The sequence below is a fragment of the Dipodomys spectabilis genome, unplaced genomic scaffold, assembly GCF_019054845.1.
Source record: "Dipodomys spectabilis isolate Male_0828 unplaced genomic scaffold, ASM1905484v1 ptg000329l, whole genome shotgun sequence".
Classification (NCBI taxonomy): Eukaryota; Metazoa; Chordata; class Mammalia; order Rodentia; family Heteromyidae; genus Dipodomys; species Dipodomys spectabilis.
The window spans coordinates 5777664-5804036 of NW_024871006.1; the positions used below are offsets into that span (position 1 = coordinate 5777664).

Genomic DNA, 26373 nt, shown 5'->3' on the forward strand with positions numbered 1-26373 from the left:
GCTGAGGAACAGCGCCCAGGCCCAGAGTTCAAGTCCCATGACCGACAAAAAAAAAAAAATAAAGATATCATAGAAATGCCTGTGTTTGTGCTGTGATTAAAGGAGAAGAGCAAAGCAAGGAGAGAAAGGTGTCTTTGGTTATATTCCGCAGGCCGGGGGCTGGGGGCCTGAGCGGGAACAGGACGTCCTGGCAGCAGCACGTGTGACCGCTGGCAGCTCACCTGCAGCCACGAAGCAGCGAGAGGAAGTGCCGCCCCAGGGCAGCCGGCCACCCTCAGCGGGCCTGCCTCCCGACTGGCCACGCAGCGAGAACTCGCCACTGAGCGGCCCCGGGAGTCAGCGCCTTCCAGCTGGGACCAGGAACTCATACGGAGTGAGTACCCAAAGCACCCAAAGCACCACCTGTCACCTCTCCTCGTTCACTTCCTCCTAACACTTCAGCTGGGCCTTCCTGAGCCCTGAGATCCTGGGAGGGGCGCTGCTTCTGAACCCTGCCAGTTCCCAAACCTCCCAGCTAGCTTTAGGCAGCTACAAGGCAAATGTCACTTCATGTAGTTGCTCTGCTGTACTTAGAGGGAATCAGGACCAGAACCACGTCCTTGTGTGTGTTCAGAGCAGGTGCGATTCTTTTCCGAAAGTGCTCTCCATGGCTGGAAGAGCGGGGGAGGCAGAGGCCTGGTTATATTGTGTTTCCCAAGCCTCTTGTGCTTCCACAGACCTCCGTGCTCTCAGACAGACAAGCTACAGATTGTAGGTTGTGTTTTTTCACTTCTGTATGAACACAAATGCAAATTCTAGCTTGGACAAACACCGCCTCCATTTCATTTCTTTCTTCTTCTTTTTTAAAGTTGTGCTGGCGTTTGAACTCAGAGCCCTGCGCTTGTTCTGCTGGCGCTCCGCCACTTGATGCCCCCACTTCCAGCATGGCCTTTTGCTGGTTATTTTGAAGATGGACCCTCGTGGGATTTTCTACCTGGACTGACCTCAAACCACCATCTTCCACGTCTCCGGAGTTAGGATTACAGGCGTGAACCACCAGCGCCTGGTAACACTCCATTTCTTATTTCCCATCTCAGTGATCAGAGGAGGCTAGGAGGTTCAAGGCTCAGGGTGGACCAGTGAGTCCCTGGTGCAGAAGCTGCGCTCTGAATGGCAGCCTGACTCACATGGCTTTAGCCTGAGACAGAAGAGAATCTCTTGGGACTGTGTTCTGCCTGGGAGATGTCACCCTCCCAGAGCTTATCCTGACCTCTGCAGGGAAGAGGTCAGAGGTGAGCGGCTGAGGATGGGAGCCAGGCCCTGCCAGTCCTGGTTCTTGACCAGCATACCAGCCTCTATCTTGAGCTCTAGATGGGCTGAAGTTGCCATGTCTGCTTCCCATCACCACCCTTGGCCACCCACAGATGTTTTTCATCTTTACAAGACAAAACTACTGCTTTTTCTTTTTTCTCCCACTTAATAGCGCCTGGGTTTTACGTCTTGTTAGAAAAGACAGCTCCAAGTTAAATTCTCCTCCGCTTCCTCCTGGCACGCCCGTGGTTTTATCTTCTTATGATGAAATTCTGGTGCATCCGTTGCTGAGTGTCCCATGAGGGCGGTAGGGCGTAATTAATCCTAAGTGGTTCTCTGGATCCAGAGATTGCGAATGTATGACAAAGCTGGCGGCCAGCCTCCCCCACACCCCCGAGGAATGGGTAGAAACAGACGCTGGGTTCCAGGTAGGAAGGATTTAGGAAAGTGGATGCCAGCAGATTCCCGAGAGGAGGGGGCCAGCTGGGCGGCTTGAGGTCAATTAGTATCACAGGGATGACTCCTACACTCGGGCCAGGGAGCTCAGGCGTCTACCCATCACCAGGGGGCAGTGTTTCTTGTGCCCTGGGGTGATGTGGTGTTTGTTCTTGAAGTCTGCACATCAAGGCTGCTGGTGCCTGGTGGGTCCTGCCATCAGCGGCTCTGTGTCAGCATTTAGTCAGCTGAGCTGGGACTTCAGAGAACTACTGGGTGACTTCTGCACATAAGCGATTTATTTTTATTGTCTCATTTTTAAACACTTCAGCTGCCTCTCAGGACCTCTGGTGGTTTGGAAAATCACAAGAGAAAGCTGGAGAGAAAATGCAACCTAGAGAAAAATGGGACTGCTCTGCTGATAGCCTCTCCCGTGGTTTTGGCCAAGGCGGTTTGGGGTGAGCATTTCCAGGTGTGATGCCCACTTCAGACTTGAAAGAGGCAGGCAGGGTTTTATTAAAAGAACGTCACTAGTAACTCACACCTGTAATCTTAGCTACCCAGCAGGCTGGGATCTGAGGATCACGGTTCAAAGCCAGCCTGGGCAGCCCTGAGGCTCTTTATCTTCTGTTAACCACCAGGAAACTGGAAAGTGATGCTGTGACTCAAAGAGGTAGAATGCTAGCCTTGAGTGAAAAAAACCTCAGGAATAACACTCAGGCCCTGAATACAAGCCTTGTGGTGGGGGGGGGGGGGGGTATAATATTTCTGGAGGCAAAGTGGGAGAAAACAAGAGGTAACAATGTTTAACAAGAAATGATGTACTCATCACCTTACTTATGTAACTGTAAACCCTTTTGTCATCACCCTTACAATTAATTTTTTTTTTTTGTCAATTGTGGGGCCTGAACTCTGGGCCTGGGCGCTGCCCCTCAGCTCTTCAGCTCAAGGCAAGTGCTCTACCACTTCAGCCACAGCACCACTTCTGGTTTTCTGGTGGGTTTATTGGAGATAAGTCTCACAGCTTTTCCTGCCTGGGCCGGCTTTGAACTGCAATCTTCAGATCTCAGCCTCCTGAGTAGCTAGGATTACAGGCTTGAGCCACCAGCACCCAGCAATAAAATTATTTTTTTTTAAAGAATATTGCTTTCTGAGCTAGGTGCCAGGGCTCACACCTGTAACCTTAGCTACTCCGAGGCTGAGATCTGAAGACTCTGGTTTGAAACCAGTCTGTGAGACTCGTCTCCCAATTAGCCAGAAGTGAGTTGTGACTCAAGTGCCAGCCTTGGGTATAAAAGCTCAGGGTAATCACTTGGGCTGTGAGTTCAAGTCCCAGGACCAGTACACACACACACACACACACACACACACACACACACACACACACACACACACACACACACACACACACACACACACACACACGTGTTGAGAAGAACCTCCAGTAATCAATCCTTTCATAATACCAGATTTCTCTCGTGATGACTTCCCAATTTTGTTTGATAAGGAAAGTGACACACAGTAGGGAATTTTCTTAAAGCATGAACACATTTCTTCAGGAGTTCCAGAGAGAACTGTGTGTGCACGTGTGCGCACAGGCACATGAATGCATGAGCTGTGGTTCCTAAAGAACCTTAAGGATTGAATGTGTCAGTACTAGCTAGAAGGGTACACGAATCTGTTCATGCATTTGATTTTATAATTCTATAGTTAGTGGATCTGGCACTGAATATGCAAATCAGAGGGAAATTACATGCAAATGGGCAGCACACTGCTGCTATTTTCAGCCCTTCCTCCTGCCTCCATAGGGATGCATCTGGCCAAGCAGATGGAGTTCTTCTCCCCTCCCAGCGCCTCTCAGGACCCTCTTGAGGGTCAGGGCCCAGGGCTGTCTTTTGACTGCAGATTGCTGTGAGTTCTGCTGAACATGGCAAAAGCATGGGGCCCAGCGCGGTTGTCTCCCCTGAGGCCGCTGCTGGGCCAAACACTCCTGTCCTCAGCTCTGCCCAATGAAGAACTGCACGATGCTGGGGACCTGCTCACCCCTCTTTAGGTCTGCACAAGGGTCACGTTCACTCGCTGGCAGAGAGCACTCAGCCCTGAGCCTGGTGCACACGCGGGAAGTATTGCACGAGTGTTAGGTGCTGTGATGAGGAAGACAAAAGTGATGATGGTGGTGATGATGATGATGATGACGACGATGGCGAGCCCAGGCTGACTGGGGGCCCTTTCTGTGACTCTTCCTGGAAGTAATTACCACAGTTTTTGGCTGTGCCTGGAACCACCGGCTGGATCCAGGGGTCCTCAGGAGGGGCTCCTACCCAGCTAGCTGCCGTTTCAGCTTTTCTTTCATTTCTGTCTCTCCCTTTTCCCTGTGTCTTTTCTTTTTTCTGACATTGGGACTTGCATTCAGGAGTTGAGTGCTGTCCCTTAGCTTTTTCACTCAAGGCTGGTGCTCTACCACTTCAGCTACACCTCCACTTCTGGCTTTTTGCTGGTTAATTAGAGATGAGGTTTGCAGATTTTCCTACCTGGGCTGGCTTTGAACCTCAATCCTTAGATCTCAGCTCCTGAGTAGTATAATTACAAGCATGAGCCACCTGCTCCTGGTTTCTTTTATTTTCAAGATAGGGTCTCACTGTGTCACACAGACTAGCCTCAAACTCGAAATCCTCTCTTCCCGCCCAGGCCTCGCTGGAGCTGGGATTCAGGTGTGTAACCTGTGGCCATGGCCTCAGCTTCCCACAGCCAATGAGAGGCCTGCTGTGTCTTAGCAGAAGGGATCAGGTGGAAAAGACAACAGCGCAGCCGCCATGGTCATCAAGGGAGAGCTGGGCACAAGCAGCCTTGTGTCCTGGACAGGCTGCTGGATGGGAGAGCCCAGCACAAGAAGCCCCTGGAGGCTCCCCAGAGCCCAGCTTCAGTTTGGAGCGCCTGAACCTGGCCATCCTCACAACTGGGCAGCCACAGGCCTGGCCCTACCCTGATTGCTCAGGACCTGGTGGTATGGAGTACCTAGACTCACCAGTGGCTAGACTTGTGGCCCCAGTCATGGCCCTTTCCTCTCTTCTCTTCTGTGCTCCTACGGATTCTGCCCCAAACACACTTCATGCCCGTCAGAATTCCCTGGAGGCAGTTGGTGGTCACAATTCTATGTGTGTGTAGGCTGTGGGGGTAGGGTGCTATTCCAATGGTGTCCAGCAGGTAGAGACGTCTGTGCCAAAGAAGGACCTGGCACAAATGCCAGTGACAGTTGAGAAGCCCTGTTTCCCTCGCAAGGGTGCAGTCAGTGGTGTGATGGGTTCTGTGTTCCAGGCATGGGTGGACCAAGGTGGTTGCAGCCAGCCACAGCGTGCTAGAAAAGCCAGGGTCCTCTCAGAGAACCCTCTAGAAATAGAAGCAATGAATGTGGGTTGTTTGAAGCTATGGCACTGATGGTAGTTGCAATAATAAACGCATATGCATATACTAACAGTAAAAAAAAATGTGCTGGGTCTGCCTGTCCCTCCCCCCCCCCTCTTTCTTTTTTTTGCCAGTCCTGGAGCTTGAACTCAGGGCCTGGGCACTGTCCTTGAGCCTCTAGGTGCTCAAAGCTAGTGCTCTACCACTTGAGCTACAGCTCCACGTCCGGCTTTTTCTGTGTATGTGGTACTGAGGAATGGAACCCAGGGCTTCATGCATACTAGGCAAGCACTCTACCACTAAGGCCCCTTCCCAGCCCCTCCCTCCCCACCCTCTTTCCTTCCTTCCTTCCTTCCTTCCTTCCTTCCTTCCTTCCTTCCTTTCTGCCAAGTACTGGGTCTTGAGATCAGGGCCTTTCTAAGTTATTTGGCATTTTCTTTTTTTTTTCTTTTTGTCGGTCACAGAGCTTGAACTCTGGGCCTGGGCACTATCCCTCAGCTCTTCAGCTCAAGGCTAGCACTCTACCATTCGAGCCACAACACTACTTCTGGTTTTCTGGTGGTTCATTGGAGATAAGAATCTTACAGGCTTTCCTGCCTGGGCTGGCTTTGAACAGTGATCCTCAGATCTCACCCTCCTGAGTAGCTAGGATTACAGGTGTGAGCCACCAGCGCCTGGCTCCTAACAATGAACATCAAAAAGCCCGAAGTAGAGCTATGGCTCAAGGGGTAGACTGCTCTCCTAGCAAACACAAAGCCTTGAATTCAAACCATTACACTGACCAAGTAAAATAATTACTGTAAACTATTTATCCCTGAATATACAAAACGGATTCACATTTAAAATTTTACAGTTAAGAAATTACCCAGATTTGTTTTTTCTTTTTGTGCTGGTCCTGGGGTTTCAGACTCAGGGCCTCCCACTTGGTAGGCAAGCACTCTACCATTTCAGCCACACATCCAGTCTTACTTTTTTTATTAGTCCTGGGGCTTGAACTCTGGGCCTGGGTGCTATCTCTCAGCCCTTCAGCCCAAGGCGAGCGCTCTACCACTTGAGCCACGGCGCCACTTCCAGTTTTCTGGTGGTTGATTGGAGAGGAGTCTCGCGGACTTTCCTGCCTGGGCTGGCTTTGAACTGCGGTCCTCAGATCTCAACCTTCTGGGAAGCTGGGATGACACTGCTGGCGCCATACCACTTGGGCCACAGCTGCCCAGGCTGGCTTTGGACACGATCCTCGGGTCGCGGGCTCCCGAGTCGCTGCGGTGCCAGGCGTGGGCCCGGGCTCGGGCAGCTTCTCATCGGTGCCGAGTGGGCCGCCAGCGACTCCCCCGCCCGGAGAGGCGCGCCACGCCCCACAGGCCTGTCCCTTAAAGCACCTCTCCTGTCCCTTCGCAGTCCCTGGCTTCTCCGCCCCACCCACGTGGTGAGGTGAGCAGTGGCCCCGAGATCAAGCAGGACTTCCAGAACGTTCTCCACTTAACCACGCTTTCCTGGGCTTGGGAATCGGATTGGCTCTGCTCCAGTCACATGACCACCCCTGGTCCAATCAGAAGCCGTTAGTCTGGGAGTGGCTGCCAGGGCTTGCTAAGCAACTGGAGACGGAGTCTGATTGGCTCTGCCCCAGTCATGTGATCAGCCCTTAGTCCAATCAGGCACCGTCAGCCTGACTGGACAAACGTGGCGGCCAGGGCTTGCTGCGTCGCTGGAGGCCATGGGGTGGGCCGGGCCTCTGCTGGGATCAGAAGCAGCTGACCAGAACAAAATGGAGCCGCTCCGGGCAGTCTGCAGGGGCACTGCGACCTGGGCCGCGGCCCTCAGCCGGTAAGGAGCGCGGCGCGGTGGTACGCGAGCGGAACCGGGGCCTGGCTCGGCCTGCGCCCCGGGAAACCCGCTCGTCCTCCTGGGGCAGGGGCGGCCCCGGGGGCTTCGTGGTCTGAGCTGAGCTGGACTTCCATTTTCAGGATAGGCGCCTCGTGTGTGCACTTGCAAACCCACGTTCGTGGAGGCTTCTGGGGCCTTCCCCCAAGCTCCAGAATCTTCTGGGCTGCTTGGAGGCCTGAGCCCCTGTGTATGCCATCTCAGATCCCCGTGGAGGAGCTGGAGCGACCAAGCGCTTCGTCCTCCCGCAGGGTGAGGTTCAGGCCCCTCCGTGCCCTCAGGAGAGGCAGAGGCAGCTACGCCCCGACTGCACACGGGTGGGCGGCCCCACGCGCGCCTCCCCTCTGGGATGAGTGCATGATTGCATTAAAGGGCAGCAAACGCTGTTAGTTCAAACTCCAACCCTACGGAAGAGTCCAGCGAGCAGCACGAGAGCGGATCTGTCAGCTGTGGGGACAGTTGCTGATGTTCTGACATAGTTGCTTCACCTGGATTGTTTTCTTTCCTAAGTTATTTTAAGGTAGATGTCTGTTGCTGTGACATTTCTCCTTAAGTATTTTTCAGGCTTTTTTTTTTGGTGGGGGGGGTTGGGGTCTGCTGGTCCTGGGACTTGAACTCAGGGTGTTGCCACTGTCCATGAGCTGCTTTTGCACAAGGCTAGCACTCTACCTTTTGAACCAAAGCTCCACTTAAGGCTTTTGGGGGAAATTGGGGATAAGAGTCTCATAGACTTTCCTGCGTGGGCTGACTTTGACCTTCCACTCTCAGATCTCAGCCTCCTGAGTAACTAGGATTACAGGTGTGAGCCGCCAGCATCCAGCATGCTGTTTTTGTTGTTGGTTTTTTAAAGTGCCATGTCCTTAATTTACCCATGTCACCACAGCAGCGGACAAAGCTCACAGTAATTATTTTTTTTTAATTTTAAAAAAATGTATTTCTTTTTTTTTATTGTGAAAATACTGTACAGAGGGGTTATAATTACATGGGCAAGATAATGAGTACATTTCTTATCAAGCATTGTAGCCTCCTCCTTTGTTTCCCCTTCCCATCTCTTCCCATCCTCCCCCTGCCCCCCCACCCAATCTTCCCCGCTTCCCCCCCCCCCACCAAATTTGTAAAGTTCGTTTTCAACATAACAACTTGTACATCTCATTGTTGCAGTGGGTCCACCTGTATCCCTATTTAAACGATTTGTTTTTCCCCTTCCCCCCACAAATTATACCGACATCAAATACAGTGAAAGCATGGGTTATACTGTGGGGGAGGGACATACAAAGCAACAATCACAGTAATTCTTTTATGTCACTTCATGGCTGTCCATACTCAGTTACCTCTTCATTCCCTACATGACTTTCCCTGCCTCCAACAAGGATCCATCTATTGCGACCCTTCTGTCACTGAATGACACCATGCTGTGGTTCGAGTAGGGCTGGGAATGTCCTCCAAGGGGTCTTGTAGAACCATTACACAGAGCTGGCCTGATCATGAGGCACTGTCATCAGAAGGGATTAATGCCATGTCTTCTGCTGTGGTTTAGTCCTTAGCACTCTATCCAAGTGCTTGTTACCTAACTCCTTATATGTTGTTAAACAACACAAAGCCAGCTAAGACACCCCTTTTAGTTCTTCTGGCCCTGACTGTGGGAGAGACCGGGCCAGTGACTTTTGGAGTGCCAGCCTCTGATTCATCTGCTTTCTCTGGTTGCTGCTCACTCTCTTTCACCTATGGCTCAGGAGTACACATGAGGTCTGAAGCAGGTCTGCTTAGACACAGGTTGGACTTTGGAGCCTGAGTGTCTTGCAGCCATCTTGCAGAACCCCTTGGGGGTTCTGAGGTTATCCTGGAGTGAAGCTGGCCCTGTCCACTGCTAAAGCTGTGTCCCCCTGTTGGTGACTGCCTCATCCTGCTTTCTTTGACAACCTGCCAGTCCCTGCAGACATTCTGTGCCCAGACTGTTCCTGTTAGACCTAGGACTTCAGATGTGGGCAGCTAATGGAGGCCGCAGCTCAGGGGCCGGGCCGGGAGTAGGGTGCTGGCTAGATGTCTGGGTTGTGGTGCTGGCCCAGGAGTATGGGATGAAAAGCTGCCCAGGGGTCTGTGCTGGAGTGCCAGCCAAAGTGTACATGTCCACATGCCTGTATTCCTGTGTGTATGTGAGCAGGCATGTGTATATCTGTGTTACATGTATACACACATGCACTTCACAAGTATATGAGAATACATGTGACCAGACACAAGTGCACATGTGTGCACGATGCATGTGCATGTGTGTACATTTACACACATGACATACACATGTGCGTGTGTGCTTGCATGTGCATGCATGGCCCATTCAATGGCCCAGGTGTGGTGAGACAGCACTGGGGGTTGGCCTGAGTGATTGGAGTGTGGAACCCTGATTGACACAGGGTTGCTGTGGAGACAACTGTGACAATGGGAAATTCCTGGCAAGGAGACCTCAAGGAAGGGTGCTCCCACATGGTCCCCCTCCAGAGCCTTGCCTTGGTCCACACCGGCTAGCGCTGGCCCCAAGGACGAGCCTTGTTTGCAAGACGACAGCGCCACCTGCTGGAGCTGTGTATCTCCTACCTGGACTGTCAGCCCACCTGCCACTGGCAGAGCTGGACGGCACTTTCCTAGGTGTGTCCTAGAAAGAGCCACCTGGTGCCCTGGAGACACCTGCTGTGGACATCAGCATCTTTGCCGAACTCTGAGCTTTTGACAGTGACCTCCTGTCCAACGAGGCTGCTCTGCAAGCTCACTGAGGCCCAGAACCCACTGCTCAGCTCTCGTGAGCTGCAGAGCTACCCTTTCCCTTCCCCAGCCTAAAAGGACCTCAGCCCAGACGCCCTCCTGGGTCCCACCACTGGAGGGCAGGTGCTGCTGCCCAGCCGCATGGTTCCTAGCTGATTGCAAGGTGGCTGCGAGCTGTGGAGGAGCCAGACTGGAGGGCGCTGGCATTGCAGGGCCTGGCCACGTCCCCCCACAGAGGGTGCTGCGCTGGGCTGGATCTCATAGATGGAAGCACACCTCAGACATGGCAGGGACATTTTGTGGGATGCTGACTTGTCACCCCAGCCTTGCTGCCCCCCACCTCTTCCCGGACCTGGTGGGGCCCCAGGGCTGGCTGGATTCTTACAGTTCTTTGATTACCTTTTTTAATGCTTTTTTTTGCTGTGACTTTTTTTTAAGGGCTGGGGATTGGACCCACAGACACATCTTGGGCCTTTGACTTGAATTTTGTTTTCTAGACAGGGTTCCTCTGACTTTGAACTCTTGGTCCTCTTGTGTGGCCTCCGACGCTACCCTCCCTCCTTCCCCCAGCGTCCCCATCTCCAGGGGAGCTACAGACTGAGGATGGAGTCACTTCAGGCCGGCAGAAGCCCGTGAGCTGCTGCCTGGCCCAGGCACTGACGGGAGCCGTGGCACCCGCCGCTCACCAGGGCAGACCCTGTCCAGGAGGCCTCCCCCTGGAGTAAGTGTTGAAATTTGGAGGCCAGGTGAAAAAGAGGGGCTCCCTCATTCCCTCGCCCCTCACCAGGAACTGCTGGCCATCTATGACCAGCGACTCCCAATGCCTCAGGAAGGGAGACCCTCAGTACACCTGTGCAGTCCAGACAAGGTACCCAGTGTACCTCCCCAGTGCGCCTGCGCAGTCCAGACAAGGTACCCAGTGCACCTCCCCAGTGCGCCTGCGCAGTCCAGACAAGGTACCCAGTGTACCTCATTGGGGCCCCAGTGCGCCTGCGCAGTCCAGACAAGGTACCCAGTGTACCTCCCCAGTGCGCCTGCGCAGTCCAGACAAGGTACCCAGTGCACCTAACCAAGCAGAGAACACAAAACTTCTGAGCACAGGCCCTGGGAGCCGCGTAGGGCTGAGTTTAAGATACATCCTGGAGCAGCTACGTGACACCTCCATCCACCCCTTCCTCATCCACCCCTTCCTCATCCACCCCTTCCTCATCCACCCCTTCCTCATCCACCCCTTCCTCATCCATCACTTCTTCATTTGCCGCCGCCGCCGCCGCCGCCTCCTCTTCCTCCTCTTCCTCCTCCTCCTCCCCCTCCTCCCCCTCCTCCCCCTCCTCCCCCTCCTCCCCCTCCTCCTCATCTTCTTTCTCCTCCTCCTCCCCAACTCTTGATCTACCATCTCCTCATCCATCACCTCTTCATCTGCCACCTCCGCCGCCTCCTCCTCCCCTCCCCTCCCCCTCCTCTCCTCCTCCTCCCCTCCCCCTTCCCCTCCCCCTCCTCTCCTCCTCTCCTCCTCCTCTCCTCCTCCCCTCCCCCTTCCCCTCCTCTCCTCCTCTCCTCCTCCTCCCCCTCCTCCTCCTCTCCTCCTCCTCCCCCTCCTCCTCTTCCTCCTCCTCCTCCTCCCCCTCCTCTCCTCCTCCTCCTCCCCTCCCCCTCCCCCTCCCCTCCTCTCCTCCCCTCCCCCCTCCCCTCCCCCCCTTCATCTACCATCTCCTCATCCATCACCTCCATCACCTCTGCATCCATCCCCTCCTCCCCTCCATCACTCCGATCCCGTCACTTCCTCTTGTTTGCGCCTCCTGTATTTAACTCATTCCTTCCACCTCTGTCACTACTTTGTGTTCCACTCAGTTCCTTGCCTTCTTTGAACAACTTCTCTAATCGCGTTCTGGTCCAAACCAGGTTTTCATTGTTGAAGTCCTGCGCTCGGGGTCGGCCACACCGGTGTCCCTGTTGCCTCACGGACGTCCATCCGCCCCGCCAGCGCTTGCCGGTGACTTGTCCCATCCCAGCGGCAGCCTCAGAACTCCTCTTCCTGGAGCTGAGCCCCACTGGGCCCTTTCCTGTCCACGAAGCCACCGGCAATGGGTCCCGCATCCCATCTGACAGTGGAGGAGCTGAGCGTTTGGTGTTGGAGATGAGCAGCAGCTCATCGTGGCGGGTCCTGTCCTGAGGCCTCGGGCTGCTGCGGCCTCTCCCGAGCGGCTGCCCGCCTTGTCTTGGAAACAGCAGTGTGCCTTCGGTGTGCCCTCTCGAGCAAGGCCACACCTCGCCCAGGTGTAGGGTGGTTTGGCTCAGTACCTCGGCACAGCGTCTGCGTGGGCCTTGTGCTCCGCCTGTGCGCAGGACAGAACAAGCCCCGCCTCCCTGCCCTCCCTGGGCCCAGGACCCTGAAAGACCTCAAATCAGGAACCAAAACCCGCATCCCTCCAGGTGGACAGCACCTGGGTCCCCCGCAGAGGACCATGAATGTCTTGTCATGTTTGCTTCTGACCTTCTTTCCCCATCCAGTAAATGTTAGCAATATCCATGATCAGCAACATCCCATAATTATACCTATAACCCCAGCAACTGGGAGGCTGTGGGAGGAGCAGCCCAAGTTCAGTGCCAGCTTGGGCTACACAGGGAGACTCTGTCTCAAAACAAAACAAAGCAAAGGCACCCGTGACTCACATGTAATATGTAAGAGGCTGAGATCGGCAGGGTCACACTCAAAGCCAGCCCGAGCAGAAAAGTCTGCAAGACTCATCTCTAAAATAATCACGGCTAGAAGTGTGGTTCAAGAGGTAGAACACCAGATGCTAAGTGAGCTCTGAGTTCAAACCCCATTACTGAAGAAGAAAAAAGTCTCACAAAAATAAGGAATTACAGCCTGGTGTGGGTGGCTCACGTCTGTAATCCTAGCTACTCAGGAGTCTGAGATCTGAGGATCACGGTTCAAAGCCAGCCCAGGCAGGAAAGTCTGTGAAACTCTTATCTCCACTAAAACACCAGAAAACTAGAAGTGGTGCTGTGGCTCAAGTGGTAGAGCATTCATCTTGAACTGAAGAGCTGAGGGACAGTGCCCAGGCCCAGAGTTCAATCCCCATGACTGACAAAATGTTAAAAATGAATATGGAACTATATAAATCAAGTGATTGGTTGTAGAAGCAAAAGTTAGGCATGAAATTGGAGCTCCCAACCCAATCTCCTGAACTCCATTGTTCTTCTCCTGAGCTAACAGCTCTGGACAACAGGGTCTTGAGCTCTTCTTGGCTTTTTCTCTTCAGGCTGGCATTCTACCACTTGAGCCATACCTCCAGCCCTTCTTCTGGCTGGATACTTGTCAATGGAGTCTCTCAAACTTTTCTGCCGGGTCCGTCATAGAACTGCGATTCTCTCATCTCAGCCTCCGGAGTAGAAAGTAGGTAAGATCACAGGGGAGGGCATGAGCACCTGGCCCAGAGTTTCTCCCTGTCCTCAGATGCGGCGAGGTTTTCCTCCACAGCCTCCAGGAGGCGCTGGTGTCCTCCTCTGCGGTCCTTTGTGTCTGTGGACTCCTGTGTTCAGTTGGTGAGAAATTATAGCTGATGTCCTTCAAAGCAGATCCGTCTATCTTGCAGTCTGCCTGCCTGCCTGCCTGCCTACCTGCCTGCCCTCCACATTGGACTTTCCTCTGTTCTGCCTAGCCCTGGGCTCCCCTCTGTCCTGTCAGCCAGCGAAGTCCCCGCCTCCCCGGCGGCCGGCCCGCGCCATTGCCTTTCACATGTCAGCAATCACACGTGAGACTCGCAGAATTTCTAGTGGCAGTTCCTTCGGGACCACCTGTTTTGATTTCCCTCAAGTCAGTTGAGGTTTCCCAATGGCTTATTTTCTTGGATGATTCCTACATATTTTTATGACGGTCACTTTCAGATTTTTACACCAGGAGGCCTCATATCCGCACAGTGGCGCGCCCTGGTGGTCTCCGCTCGCCTCGCAGGCCCGGGTGCTGCGCTCGGCTGCAGGGGCAGCTTTTGCTGTGTTCCTTTTTTGGTGGGGGGAGGTAGTGGGGAGGAACTCGGGGCTTGTGTGTGCAGAGTGGGGCTCTGCCGCCTGACCGCTCCGCCAGCTCTGCAGATTCATGCTAAGCAGACCTATCTATCCTCTTACCTGTCTCCTCCCTCCGCCCACCCCAGTCCAAACCCCGGGTAGATGAGGCCACCTGCTGAGGGGCGCTGCAGACACGGGGCGCTGAGTGCTGATGTCCTCCCCCACCTCATCTCAGAGCCTCTGCATAGTTTGCTTCCAGCCCTTGGCCCCCCCCCTTTTTTTTAAACTTATGCCAGTATTGGGGCCAGAACTCGGGGCCTCACGCTCCTCCTTAGCTTTGTTTTTGCTCACGGCTGGCACTCTAGGACTTGAGCCACACCTCCAGCTTTTTGGTGATTATTTGGAGATAGGAGTCTCACAGGCTTTTCTGCCTGAGATGGCTTTGAACTGTGCTCCTCACATCTCAGCCTCCCGAGTAGCAAGATTTATAGGCGTCAACCACCAGCCCTGGCCCCGGCTTCTCTGTCCATGTCTGTCACATGATGGTGAAAAGCATGCCTCCCGCATATGGATGCAGCTTTTCATTTTCAACTTTATGTCTTGGCTCTGTGGGATGTCTTGAAATATGAACTTTCAAATGCCATCTTTTCATGCTTTAAAGTTTTTCTTTTATTGATAGCCTATTAAAAGTAGAAAACTGGGGTAATGTTTTAGCATTCTAGAATGTCATGAGGTTGAAGGTTAATTCTGAAAAATAAAACCCCATCCAACAAACCGCAAGGCCAGCTCCGATGAATGCATTTTCCCCTCAGTGCCGGACTGGGCCAGCTGTGCACAGACAGCAAATAAATTCCTCTTCCCATTTATAAGGGGAGGTAATAAAACTTCCCTGCAAGATAAATTCCATTAGCCTTCCTCTATGGAAGCCTCTCTGCTAATTGAAGTTAATTATTAACCACTAATAAACCATCTTATTGAATTATAACATTGACACAGAAAAATGCACCGATTATAAGCACACAGAGCGCCAGCTCTACACACGTGGGCACCGGGTCCCTCTTTGAGGTCATGGGCAGCCCATGGGGCAGAGGCTTAACTGCATCGCATGGAAGGAACTAAAGATCATGGAAGTGAAGGGAAATTTCCCAGGACTAGGAAGGGGCAGGCGCAGAGGGACCGCCAGGCCCCGGGAGCCCCTCTGGGGAGAGGAGGGACTGGAGCCACTTCAGGCCCTGAGCCCGAGGCCCTGGCGCTCCCTGTCCCGGCAGCCATCCACTTCCCTGGACATTTCAGTTTCATGTCCAGTTTTTAAAAACACAAAGCAAAACAAAACATGCAGAGAGTCTCCGCAAGTGAGGTTGCTGGTTTTGGGTTTGGGGGCTTGAATCGGTATAGATGCTGTCGCTTAGGTTGTTTTGCTTAAGGCTGGTGCTCTCCCATTTAAGTCATGCCTCTATTTCTGGCTTTTTGCTGGTTAATTGGAGATATGTATCTTCCAGGCTTTCCTGACCAGGCTGGCTTTGAACTGCGATCCTCAGATCTCAGCCTCCTGAGTAGCTGGGATTGCAGGCGTGAGCCACTTGCAGTCTGCTAGTTCTGAGTTTTGTTATGAGTTGGGGTGTCCTGTGTCGCCTGGGCTGGCCTCAGATGCCAAGATCGAACCAGCAAATGGGCACAGCACCCTCAGCATGAGCCTTGCTCACGGCAGGATGCCAGACAGGTGAGAACGTGTCACGGGCTGGCTCACCCTCAGACTGGCATTGGGACCCTGGGCAGGGCCAGGTCTGGGAGTCCCTGGACCGCAGCGTTTCCAGGTTTAGCAAGTGCAATTACAGCTGACCAGGTCAAACTTGAATTCCAGATAACGTATGTTTAGCGACACGGAACCTACTCGGTGCTTAACCACAGAGAGGTTTCAGGTTCCGGGGCGGCCTGGATGCAGCTGGCGGGCCACCCGCAGGGGCACCGCACAACGTGCCACGCCCCGGGCATAGAGTGCCAGGAGACCCGGGGCCACACTGGCGGGGGCCACGCAGGCCACAGCTGCCTGACGCTAACTCCTGCCGCCCCTCAGGGCCCCGGCCTGCTTCCCAGGCCTCCCTGCGCACGCGCCCACCTGCCTGGCAGGCCTGGCGTTTGTTTACATCTTAATGAAAGCAGCAGTGCGGAGACCAGACAGGGCTGCTGGCTGCTAGTCGGCCGGCCTGGCCTTGCCTGTGGCGGCCTCCCCTCGAGACACTCTTCCTCCATCTTCATGTCTTTGCTGCCTGTGCACCAGGGATGCTGCCCAGCCCTTCCAGCACGTGCGCCTCTGCCGGGTGCAGGAGCAGGGGGCAACTGAGGCTCCGATGGGGAGGAGGTGTGTCGGAGAGCAAAGGGCTGACCTGTGACAGAATTGAGGTCCCAACCCAGAAATCTGCCAGGCAGGATCTCAGCCCAGGCAACATGCTAAAAGTTCCAACTGAGGCTGGGAAGGTGGCTCGGCGGTAGAGTGCCTGCCTAGCATGCTTGAAGCCCTGGGTTCCGTTCCTCAGCACCACATACACAGAAAAAGCCAGAGGTGAAGCTGTGGTTCAAGTAGTAGAGTGCTAGGCTTGAGCAAAAGAAGCTCAGGGACAGTGCCCAGGCCCTGAGTTCAAGCCCCAGAACTGGCAGAAAAAAAAAAAGTTTCGTCTATAGACATTGTATACTTTCTTTTTTGGGGGGATCCGGTCATGGGGCCTGAACTCTGAGCCTGGGTGCTGTCCCTCAAGCTCTTCAGCTCAAGGCTAGCACTCTACCACTTGAGCCACAGCGCCACTTCCGGCTTTTTTCTTTTTGCTTATGTGGTGCTGAGGAATCGAACCCAGGGCCTCTTGCATGCAAGGCAAGCGCTCTACCACTGAGCCACCTTCCCAGCCCCAACATTGTGTATTAGTTAAGCTTCCTATGAGATTCCAACACCGAGGTCAGGCTAGGTGAGAGGAGGAAAAGCTCCTCAGCAGAGAGCTTAGAGGTGAGGAAGGGCATGCCAGGGGAAAGGGTGGGGTGCAGAGGCCCTGAGGTGGATAGAGACCAGCAGACAGGCCCAGGAGAAGCATGAGTCAATGAGATGGCTGAATCAAAGCAGTTAAGAGGGCTGCTGTTTTGGGGGGGACCCCTAGCTTCCCCTTTAGTGAAGGATCTTCAAGGAGGTCAGCTTTTTCCTTCCTGCCTGCCCTGGAGTGACCTTTTCCCTGAAACACACAGGCTCCACCTCCTGGAGGGAGGGGCCAGAGGGAGACAGACGGGAGAGGCCGGGCCAGCAGGAAGTGACCGACAGAGAGTCGGCCAAAGGTCAGTGGTAGCTTTTTGCCCGCTATAGGAGAGAGTGTGCATGTGCGTGCGCATGCGCCTTGCTGAGCACACTCACTTGCTGGGGCTCAGGAATGACTTCCACCCTGGCAGACTCAGCACCTGGGAGGCTGAGGCAGGAGGACCGAGGTTCAGATCCAGTCTGAGGCCCCTCCCCCACTGCAACACATACTCATGGAGGTGAACTTCTCATGTCTTAGTTCAGGGCACCACGCTTGCCCTCGCCGGGACAGAGCTCTGGGTTTCATCCCCGTCTCCCTGAAAGAAAAACAATCCCTGCTTGAAAGCAAACACTGGGTTGCACTGGTGCAAGGGTTGGAGGTGAGGCTCCGTGGGTAGAGTGCTAGCCAGTGAGCAAACGCATCAGGGCTCAGAAGGGGATCAAACAAGACAAGATTCTGGTGCAGCCAGGGTCCCTCTCAAGTTGGGGGTGATCCCTGCATTTGGAAGACAGCGATTATCTACCTCTCCCTGTGCATGTGTGCACTGGGGCCGCTGTTCGGGTCCGGTGCGGGCTGCATGCATACCTGTGGCTGGAGGCCCTGGCCACTTGTATCTGGTCCAGCCCTGGACAGCCCAGTCCCTCCACAGCCAGTCCCACCGTACCCCAAAGGTTCTCGCAGAGTGAGAGTCTCATCCACCTGTCAGCCTGTCCCATGGTGACCCTCCCTGCCACCCAGCTGCTCCCCTGCACGCCTCCTCATCCTGACACCTGGTCCCCCTCATCCAGACCCCAGACCCCACCCATCCCCAGGGACCAGTGATCTTAGCTCTACAGCCCCACACCAGTTCCTGTCTCCACCTCTTCCATCGTGGTCTGGGTCAGCTTCTCCCCCCCCCCCCCCGGCCCCCAGCTCAGTCCCCTGGATTGTGGTCCCCAGTGGGCTTGGAGGGTCTTCTACATCCATGCTTCCCAAATGCCGACCTGCTGATCTACCCCCCCCTCCCCTCCCCAGACTTTCCTGCCCAGGCTGGCTTTGAACCACAATTCTCAGATCTCAGCCTCCTGAGTAGCTAGAATGACAGGCACGAGCCACTGGCACCTGGCTTCTTCTTAGGATAAGAGCCCAAGTCTTTAAAATGCCTACAAAGCCTCCTGGTCCAGTTTTCTGGACTTCAGCCTCCCAGGGGCTGGGGGCAGCAGGAGTGGGGGGAGGCAGCTTCTTGTGTGGGAAGGAATTTAGCCCTGTTCCCTTTTCTTTCTACCTAGTTCTGGGCTCTGCATGGCCTGTCCTCTGCCTGCAGTCTTCCACACGTCCACTTGTTTTCCCTGTCTAATCCTGTGCTTCCGCCTGACCGGGGCATGCGGTGTGTCCTCTGCTGTGCCCCTTTGTGTCTTTGAGGCCACCGTCACTTTGAGGCCCTGTCCTAGGTGATTGTGTGGTCACCGTCTGTCTTCCCTATCAAAGCAAAAGTACTGTCCACTGGGCCCGTGGGTACGAGAGGGAAATATTCAGGAAATACCAGAGGAATCAGCCACTGGAAACAGATCATTAGGAGGGGGCGTGCGGGAGTTTCGCAGCTCTGGGTAGGAACTTCCAGCGCTGTGGGTCGGTGGTGTGGGGCCACATCCACTGAGCCCAGTGCCTCTCCAGAACCCGGCCTTTGCACAGCTCCACAAAGCAGCAAGGCCTCAGTCCCCGAGGGCCAGGCCCCGGGATGGCCAGAGGCAGAGGGTGTCAGCAGCAGAGACGCTGGGCCCAGCCGGCTGAGAAGGGGCTGCTGGGAGGTGCTCAGGGCTGCTCCCCCACGGACTGGTCCGGACCCGGAAGGCCGAGCACATCCAGTGGGGGCTGGCTGACACGCGATGTGGGGGGCTGGCTGGGGACTAGCCCAGGTGCTCTGCTGGCGGCTCAGGCACCAAGCACCACCTGCTCTGCCAGGGCTCTGACCTGGCCTTCCCGGGGGACATGGCTTCCCAGGTGCCCATTGGCTTCATGGGGGCGTGGCTTCTGAGGTGCCCATTGACCTTTCCCCAGGGGCGTGGCTTCTGAGGTGCCCAGTGACCTTTCCCCAGGGGCATGGCTTCTGAGGGGCCAGCAGCCTTCCCTGGGAGGCGTGGCTTCTGAGGTGCCCAGTGACCTTTCCCTGGGGGCATGGCTTCTAAGGTGCCCAGCGGCCTTTCCCCGGGGGCGTGGCTTCTGAGGGTCCAGCGGCCTCTGCTGCCCCTGCTTGTGGCCCCATGCAGCCTCCTCCTAGGCACAGAACTCCGCATGGGTGCCCTCCCTCAGTCAGTTCTGCGGCTTGGGTGGCTGTGTCCCCAGGGGTCTCTGATTCAGTGGTGTTGGGGGGGTGGTAGGGCCCCAAGAGATGAGCAGTCTCTTGGGGAGCAGCCGTTCCCCAGAATGGCTCCTCACACACTGCACCGAGTGTGGAGCAGGATGCCCAGCTCCCACACACTGGTAATAGTAACATAAGCCCCGTTGTTTCTTGTTTCTCTGGTGGAGGTGGGACTTGAACTCAGGGCCTTGTGCTGAACTCAGGCCTCCAGCCTGGAAGTGTGCCCCTTCTAGCGCTTCTTCTCCATTGCCTTGCACTCTCTACTATGTTGTGAGACACTCTCCCGGATGCTGGACAGTAGAACTGCAGCCAGAGAAACCTCTTTTCCTCAGCCAGGTGTTAGTGGCTCACGCCTGTCTTCCTACTACTCAGGAGGCTGAGATCAGAGGATCACAGTTCAAAGCCAGCCTGGGCAAGAAAGTCTGTGAGACTCTTCTCTTCAATGAACCACCAGAAAACTGGACGTGGTGCTGTGGCTCACGTGGTAGAGTGCAACCTTGAGCAAAAAAGCTCAGAGATAGTACCCAGGCCCTGAGTTCACGCCCCAGGATAGAAGAGAGAGAGGAGAGAGAGAAAGTGAGAGACCTGCTTTCCTCCTGCAGCACAGTCCTGGCATTCTGTTGAAGCAACACAAAATGGAGTAAGGCAGCCCCGTGGCGGGAGATGGCCAGTTCTGCCTTGTCAGCAGCTCCCTCGCTGGCTTTGGTGTTGGTGGAGGAGGACCTCCTGCCTGCCAGGGAACTTGGCTCTAACTGACTGGAAAAAGAGGTCTTGGCCTTCAAAGAACAAGTCTACCCTTACCTTTAAGCTTGGAGACAGATCTTCCTCATGGAGCCTGCAGATGAGAGCTCAGCCTTGGCCTGCGCTGCAGCTGGGACTGTGGAAACCCAGAGGCAGGAGCCAGCCTGGACCCCGCCATAGACACCTGAGAGGGATGGGTGTATGGTGTGAAACCACTAGGTTTGTGTGACTTGTTACACAGCAACAGCTAGCTGGTACACTTCCCATGTGCACTGGCCTCCGTGGGGCATCAGGAGGCCTCTGTGGCCTCAGGAGAGACTTGCTCAAGGTTCTGAGTTTGAGGGTCCCAAAGGAGCAGCACCAGGCCTATCTGATGTAGCCTCAGAAGAGGCTGCTTTTCTTGGTCGTGACCAGACCTTGACACCCCTCCCTACCCCCCACTCAAAGAGAGGGGACCTGGGTCCTGTAGATGGGGGAGGGCCTTCATGCAGTGCCAGAGCATCCTGGGGGAAGGGAGGCCTTGCTGTGGCCATGTTTGTTTGTAAACCTCCACAGTCACCCACACACAGGGGGCTGGGCCTGGGACCAGTATCCAGTCACGTGTCAGGTCCTGGGGCAGAGATGTCAGGAGCTGGGGGAGTTCCTCCGCCCTATCCCGAGCCACACTTCCTCTTTCACAGGACAACTGAGCCGGCCACTGCGGCCTTCCCAGCCGCCGCCGCCTTCACCTGCTGAAAAGCCTCTTTCACAGCGTCCTGGCTTCACCCCATCAGGGCCAGAATCTGATTCCTCCCAGAGCCTGGGACTTTTAAACATGTCCACTTAAACCCATTCTGTTCCACAACAACAACAAAAACCCCTCACAAAACTGGGTATAAAAAATAAACTTTAAGCAGGGCACCTGTAGCTCTTCAGCAGGCTGAGATCTGAGGATCACGAGTCAAAGCCAGCTGGGGTAGGAAAGTCTGTGAGACACTTCGATGATAGCAAAAAGGAGGAAGCGAGTTGTGACTCAAGTGGTAGAGCACCAACATTGAGTGAGAGAGCTGAGGGGCAGTGCCCACGCCTGAGTTCAAGCCCAGAGCCATCACAGTAATAGCAGAAACACAGTGTTGGGAGAGCAGTCCTGAGTTCAAGCCCAGAGCCATCACAGTAATAGCAGAAACACGGCGTTGGGGGAGCAGTCCTGAGTTCAAGCCCAGAGCCATCACAGTAATAGCAGAAACACGGCGTTGGGGGAGCAGTCCTGAGTTCAAGCCCAGAGCCATCACAGTAATAGCAGAAACATGGCGTTGGGGGAGAGCAGTCCTAGGTTGATAGAAGCACACAGAGAATTCCCAAACATTTCTTCTTCTCCCTCCAGTGTTCCACCTGTCCATCTTCAGAAAGTCTTTTGCGTGGCACCTGTGGAGCCAGTTAGAAGCCGGGTGTGCATCCTACTGGTCTTGAGTTTTGTCTCCACTGGCTGTGGGGGGAGGTGCCCACTGTGGGAACACTCAGAATGTCTTCGTCCATCTTTACTGTTTTACCCAGGGTCTCGCTGTGTAGCCTGGCTGAACCCTCGTCCTCCACCTCACAAGTGCTAGGATTACAAGTGAGCTCCACCTCCCCCATCTTCTCTGATCTTACAGTCCTGAAGCTCTGTAGGAATCCTTTGCTGGCCCCAAAGACTGCGCTAGCCTTTTGCTTTTCCTCCTCTGTCCTGCTGGAGGACTGAATTGCCTGTCCTGGGTCATCTCTCCTCTTTTATAATGGGCAGAACGAGCCCGTGGCACCTTCACACTTCCTCCTGGAAGCTGCCGACCCCTGAGCGCCCTGCGTATTCCTGCCAGCTATTCCACAGTTCTGCCAACTTCTGTCGCCCTGTGGAGGCCGCGTCCTCCAGGCTTGTGTTCTCTTTCCTGGAGCCCTTTCCAGCTGAGCCACCCAAGGATTCTGCCCACCCAGGTCCACGCCAAGATGTGTTTTGGGTTTTTAGTTAAAGTAGCACAGACACTTTGTATTTTCATAATCATAACCCCAGCCTTGCAAGATAGGTAAAGTACTATAATCTCCACGTGAAAAGCGAGACGTGCAGACATTCCGTGACCCATCGCAAATCACAGCAGAGGAACTGAGTGTTTGAAAGACAAGTTTTTTTCAAAACGGAATGGCGCAGAGCCGGGGGTGCGGGGCTGTGGTCCCAGCACTGGGGAAGATGAGGCAGGAGGATGGAGGGTTCTAGGCCAGAGCGAGACCCTGCCTCCAGTTCTGATAGCACTAGATAGCCTGTGGCCATTTACTAAAAGAGCGAAAGTGTGTAATGAGCTTGAGCCTGGAGGAGGGGACTGTGTCGCCCGCTCAGCTCAGCTCCCCTGTTTTGGAGAAGTTGTGTCTGGTGGGGGGGAGGGCAGCGTCCAGTCACGTGACAGTGGCTAACTGTGCCCTCCTCCGAACCCCTCGTTGCTGTTGCTCTCCTCCTCCGTGCGGCCGGTGCCTGGTGACCCGGGTGCCGGTCAGGGCAGTGATGGGCTATGCGCTCCCCGCCCCGGCCCCCAGAGCCCCGCGGGGCGGAGGGGGTCGCCCCGGGACTGGGGAGGGGGGGGCTGCGGTGGGGCAGGCTGCCTGGGAGGCGGGGCCGAGGGCCTCGGGGCGCGCGGGGTGGGTCCCCCCAGGACACAGGCGGGAGTGGGGGGCGCCTCCAGCTCTCGGGAGGCGCGTTTCCGGCAGGCAGAGACCCGGTGTGGAGCGCGGCCGGCCCGCAGGCTCCTCCCTCCCGTCCCCCGCGTGGGCTTCGCCCGGCCGGCCTGTGCGCACCTGCGCTCCCGACGCGGGCGCTGGCGGGGTTCGCGCCGCCGCCCCGCCCCTCGGGCGCCTCCGCCCAGGTCCCCACCCCGGCCCGGTCTGCGCCCCCGGGCGGCTCCCGGAGTTTCCTCCCGCGGCCTCCACCTGGCCCCGCCCCGCCCCGCGTGGACTCCCGCGGACGGAACCACCGGCGCGGGGGGGGGGGGGGCCGGGAGGCGCGGGGCGGCCCCCGACGCGACCCCCCGCGGCGGGACCCCGGGGCCGCCCCCTCCCGGCCCGGGGTCAGCCCGGGGCCGCGCGGCCGGGGCGCCGGGGGCGGGCGCGGCGGGCACCTCGACGGGGCGGGGCCGCCTCCTCCCGCCCACCGCGGCGGCTGCGGGCGGCGACCTGGGCGCCCGCGCCCCGCGGCCCCCGCCGCACACGGTCTTCGGAGGGAGCGGCAGTCCGGGCGGCGCCATGAAGAAGTCGTACTCAGGTGGGCGCCGCGGCCGGGCGCGGGCGGCCGGGGAGGTCGCGGCCACCGGGGCTGCGCGGGCGCTCGCTGTGCGTGGAGCTCCGGCCCCGGTCCGGGTCGTCCGTCCTTGCCCGGGAGTCGGGGCGCGGGGCGCAGAGGCGGGTCCGACTGCGGCGTTATTCCTTGGCGGGAGCCGCCTAGTCTCTCTGCCCAGGCCGGGCACGAAGCCATCGGGGGGCGCCAGGGCTCGGCAGCTCGGGTTCGTCCCGCGGGGCCCCAGGGTGCCGTCGGCGCCCGGCGTCCCGGCCCCGGGGCGTCCTGCGGTTCCCCTGCCCAGACGGCCCAGGGAGGCCCGGGCCGGCGAGGGGGTCCCCATCTCCCCCCTTCTTTCCCTTTGGCAGGATCTGCCCTCCCGCTGTCCTCCAACATTGACGGTGCCCTCCGCTGCCCCGTGCTGCGCCTGCGCGGCCTGGTGAATGGGTTGAGCCTCGGGGGCTTCCTTGGGGGACAAGTGGCCCCGGGGGCCATGCCTCTGCCTCGGGGATCAAGAGGAAGCACCTCGTCCAACGAGGACCGGCCAGCACTGCCCTGAAATCACTTTCTGGGTCAGAAGCTTAGAGTTACCGTCCACCTCCTCCGGGCCGCGGGGCGCGCCGGGGCCGGCCGCGTGCGGGAGGGGCGGCCCGGGCCGCTCCAGAGGCCCGGGGTGGCCGGGCACGGCGGCCGGCCGTGGGCTTTCCCGGCCTGGCCCTGCGGCCGCCACCCCGGGGGAGGGGGGCCGGAAGCAGGCTGAAGGTCGGAGGGGAGGGGGCAGTTGTTCTGTCCGTACCCCCTCCCCTCCCAAGGAAAGCTTTGTGAGTGAGGCAGTAGGTAGAAGCAGAGTTTGTGGGGAGCGTGGGAGCCGGCTCTGGTATGAGGCTCCCTCGCTTCCTCTGTTTACCTAAAGGGGCAGAGCCCCGGCTCCCGGGTGGGCAGAGGGAGGCCTGGACTTGCTCCAGTTTGGTGTCCACCCGCTGTGCCTGGGGTGGGGGGCTGCCCTGTGGCGTGGTGTGGGGCTGGCGGGCCCCTTCACCTCCTGTTCTGGGGGGGGACACTTGCCTCAGTTTCTTGGGCCCCTGAGCTGCCACCAGTGCCACAGAATTAAAGAAAGTAGCAAGGAATGTTAAAAAATCTCTCCATTGTCTGAAAGTTCAAGGGCAGCCGGGAAGCTGTTCAGTTTTTTCTTTCCTAGCTGGAGTGGGATCAGCCCTCCGGCCTGTGCACAGGCTAGAAAATACACCGAAGGCTTGTCACGCTGTTTGCTGAGAGACGTAAGGAGTGGGGTGGCGTCGGGCCGTGGGGCCCTGCAGGTCCACGCAGCGGGCCCTGTGTGTGGCACACAGGCCAGAGCCCCAGAGCACAGAAGTTCTTGCTGGTGGAGGCCTGCATCCTCCCCGACCATAGCGACTGCTGGGGGCCACCAGCTTGTTCTCCCCTCCCCCCAAGGAGGGGCAGGGGCTTGTGGGCAAGGCGCAGGTCGGGCAGCGAGCTGCACAGTCCAGGGACACTTGGGGTCTTGGTGAGGCAGCCCTGCTCGGCCCTGCGCTCTTCCTGGGTGCACTTCCTGTGTCTGCAGTGGGGTGAAGAGCAGTGAGCTAGCGGCCTAGTGGTTAAGGGCTGGAGCCTGGAGCCCACCCAGCTCTTGGTATTACATCCCAGAGCCAGTGGCTCACGCCTGTTATCCTAGCTACTCAGGAGACTGAGAGCTGAGGATCGCGGTTCCAAGCCAGCCCAGGCAGGAAAGTCCGTGAGACTCTTATCTCTAATAAACCACCAGAAAACTGGAAGTGGTGCTGTGGCTCAAGTGCTAGAGTGCTCACCTTGAGCTGAAGAGCTGAGGGACAGCGCCCAGGCCCAGAGTTCAAGCCCCATGATCAACAACAGCAAAAAATCCACCTTGCTGAGGCAGTCAATCCCAGGTGTCTCATTTGCCAGACTGAGTCCATATGCGAGCAGGCTCTGGGCATGACCTGCCTGGTGGTAGGCAGACCGAGGAGGCCACTGTGTCCGTCCAGGGTGGGCAGGGCCTGCGCTGGCCTCCCTCGGCCTGGCCCTGCAGGCTGTTCTTTCCAGCTCTGCGTTCGGGGTTTCTCCCAGCACCTGGGGTTGCATAGCATTTTCTTCCAGTGACCAGATCAGGGGTGACAACATGTCTGGGGATCTTCCTGGGGTGTGGGGTGACAGTCAAGCTCCTGCTGGAGGCCCGGGCAGGAAGGAGGCTGCGCAGAGCGGCCTGGGAAGAGCCAGCACAGCCCTCAAGATCCTCAGAACCATCAGAGTTCTCTCCCTCCCCCCTCCCCCTCCCCCCCCCCCCCCCCCCCCCCCGCATGGTGAGCCCCGGAAGACGCTGACAGGCTCTTCCTCTTCAGCGAAGGCCCCTGTGCGGCTCTGAGCCCATGCTTGCTGCCTCTTGTCCCCTCACGCCCCAGCTTGTTTGCACAGCGCATTCAGGAGAAGGACTCATGCCACCCCGCATCCCCTGTCATGAGAGTCGCCCGAGCCGAGGCTAGGCCAGCTCCTGCCAGCGTGGCGTGGTAGGAGGAAGGCAGGCTCAGGGCATGGGCGGCCAGCCGGCCTCCCCACCCTGCTTGCTCACCCCAGACCACCATGGCCCGCTCACCCACTAGTGGCTTTCTGGCCTGCCCTGGGGGCTTCTGGGAGATTTCGTTGAATCTGGCAATGCAGCTGAATAGGAGTCAGCCCACCTTGGGCCGTTTCAGGCCCGAATGGGAGCAGAGGGACGTTGGGATTGCTACCCGTTGAGTCTGAATCCAGCTGGATTTGGGATGAGCCACAGGTGCAGGTCTGGACGGGTGTTAGCAGCGGGGTTCTCACCACACTGAGTCAGTGGGCCGCCCTCCTACATTGTCCTTCCTGTCCCAGGCCACCCCAGGGCCCCCACCTGGGCAGGGTCTGGAGGCTGGTTTCCTCCTGTTTGTCCTTGGGCCGTGTTGCATGGGCTCTGCAGTTTG

General features: G+C 56.8%; 1 protein-coding gene across 2 annotated transcripts in view; it reads left to right on the top strand.

Annotated features, from left to right (window-relative positions):
* Positions 1–23322: 23322 nt before the first annotated feature.
* Positions 23323–26373, top strand: part of Septin9 (septin 9) — a 139176-nt gene continuing 136125 nt past the window's right edge. Inside the window, exon 1 of one of the 2 annotated variants that reach the window (XM_042702655.1) lies at positions 23323–23383. In XM_042702655.1, the coding sequence (XP_042558589.1) occupies positions 23365–23383 (19 nt within the window). In that variant the 5' untranslated portion in view covers positions 23323–23364. The remainder of the gene's footprint in view (positions 23384–26373) is intronic. The other variant, XM_042702659.1, reaches the window with a different exon arrangement.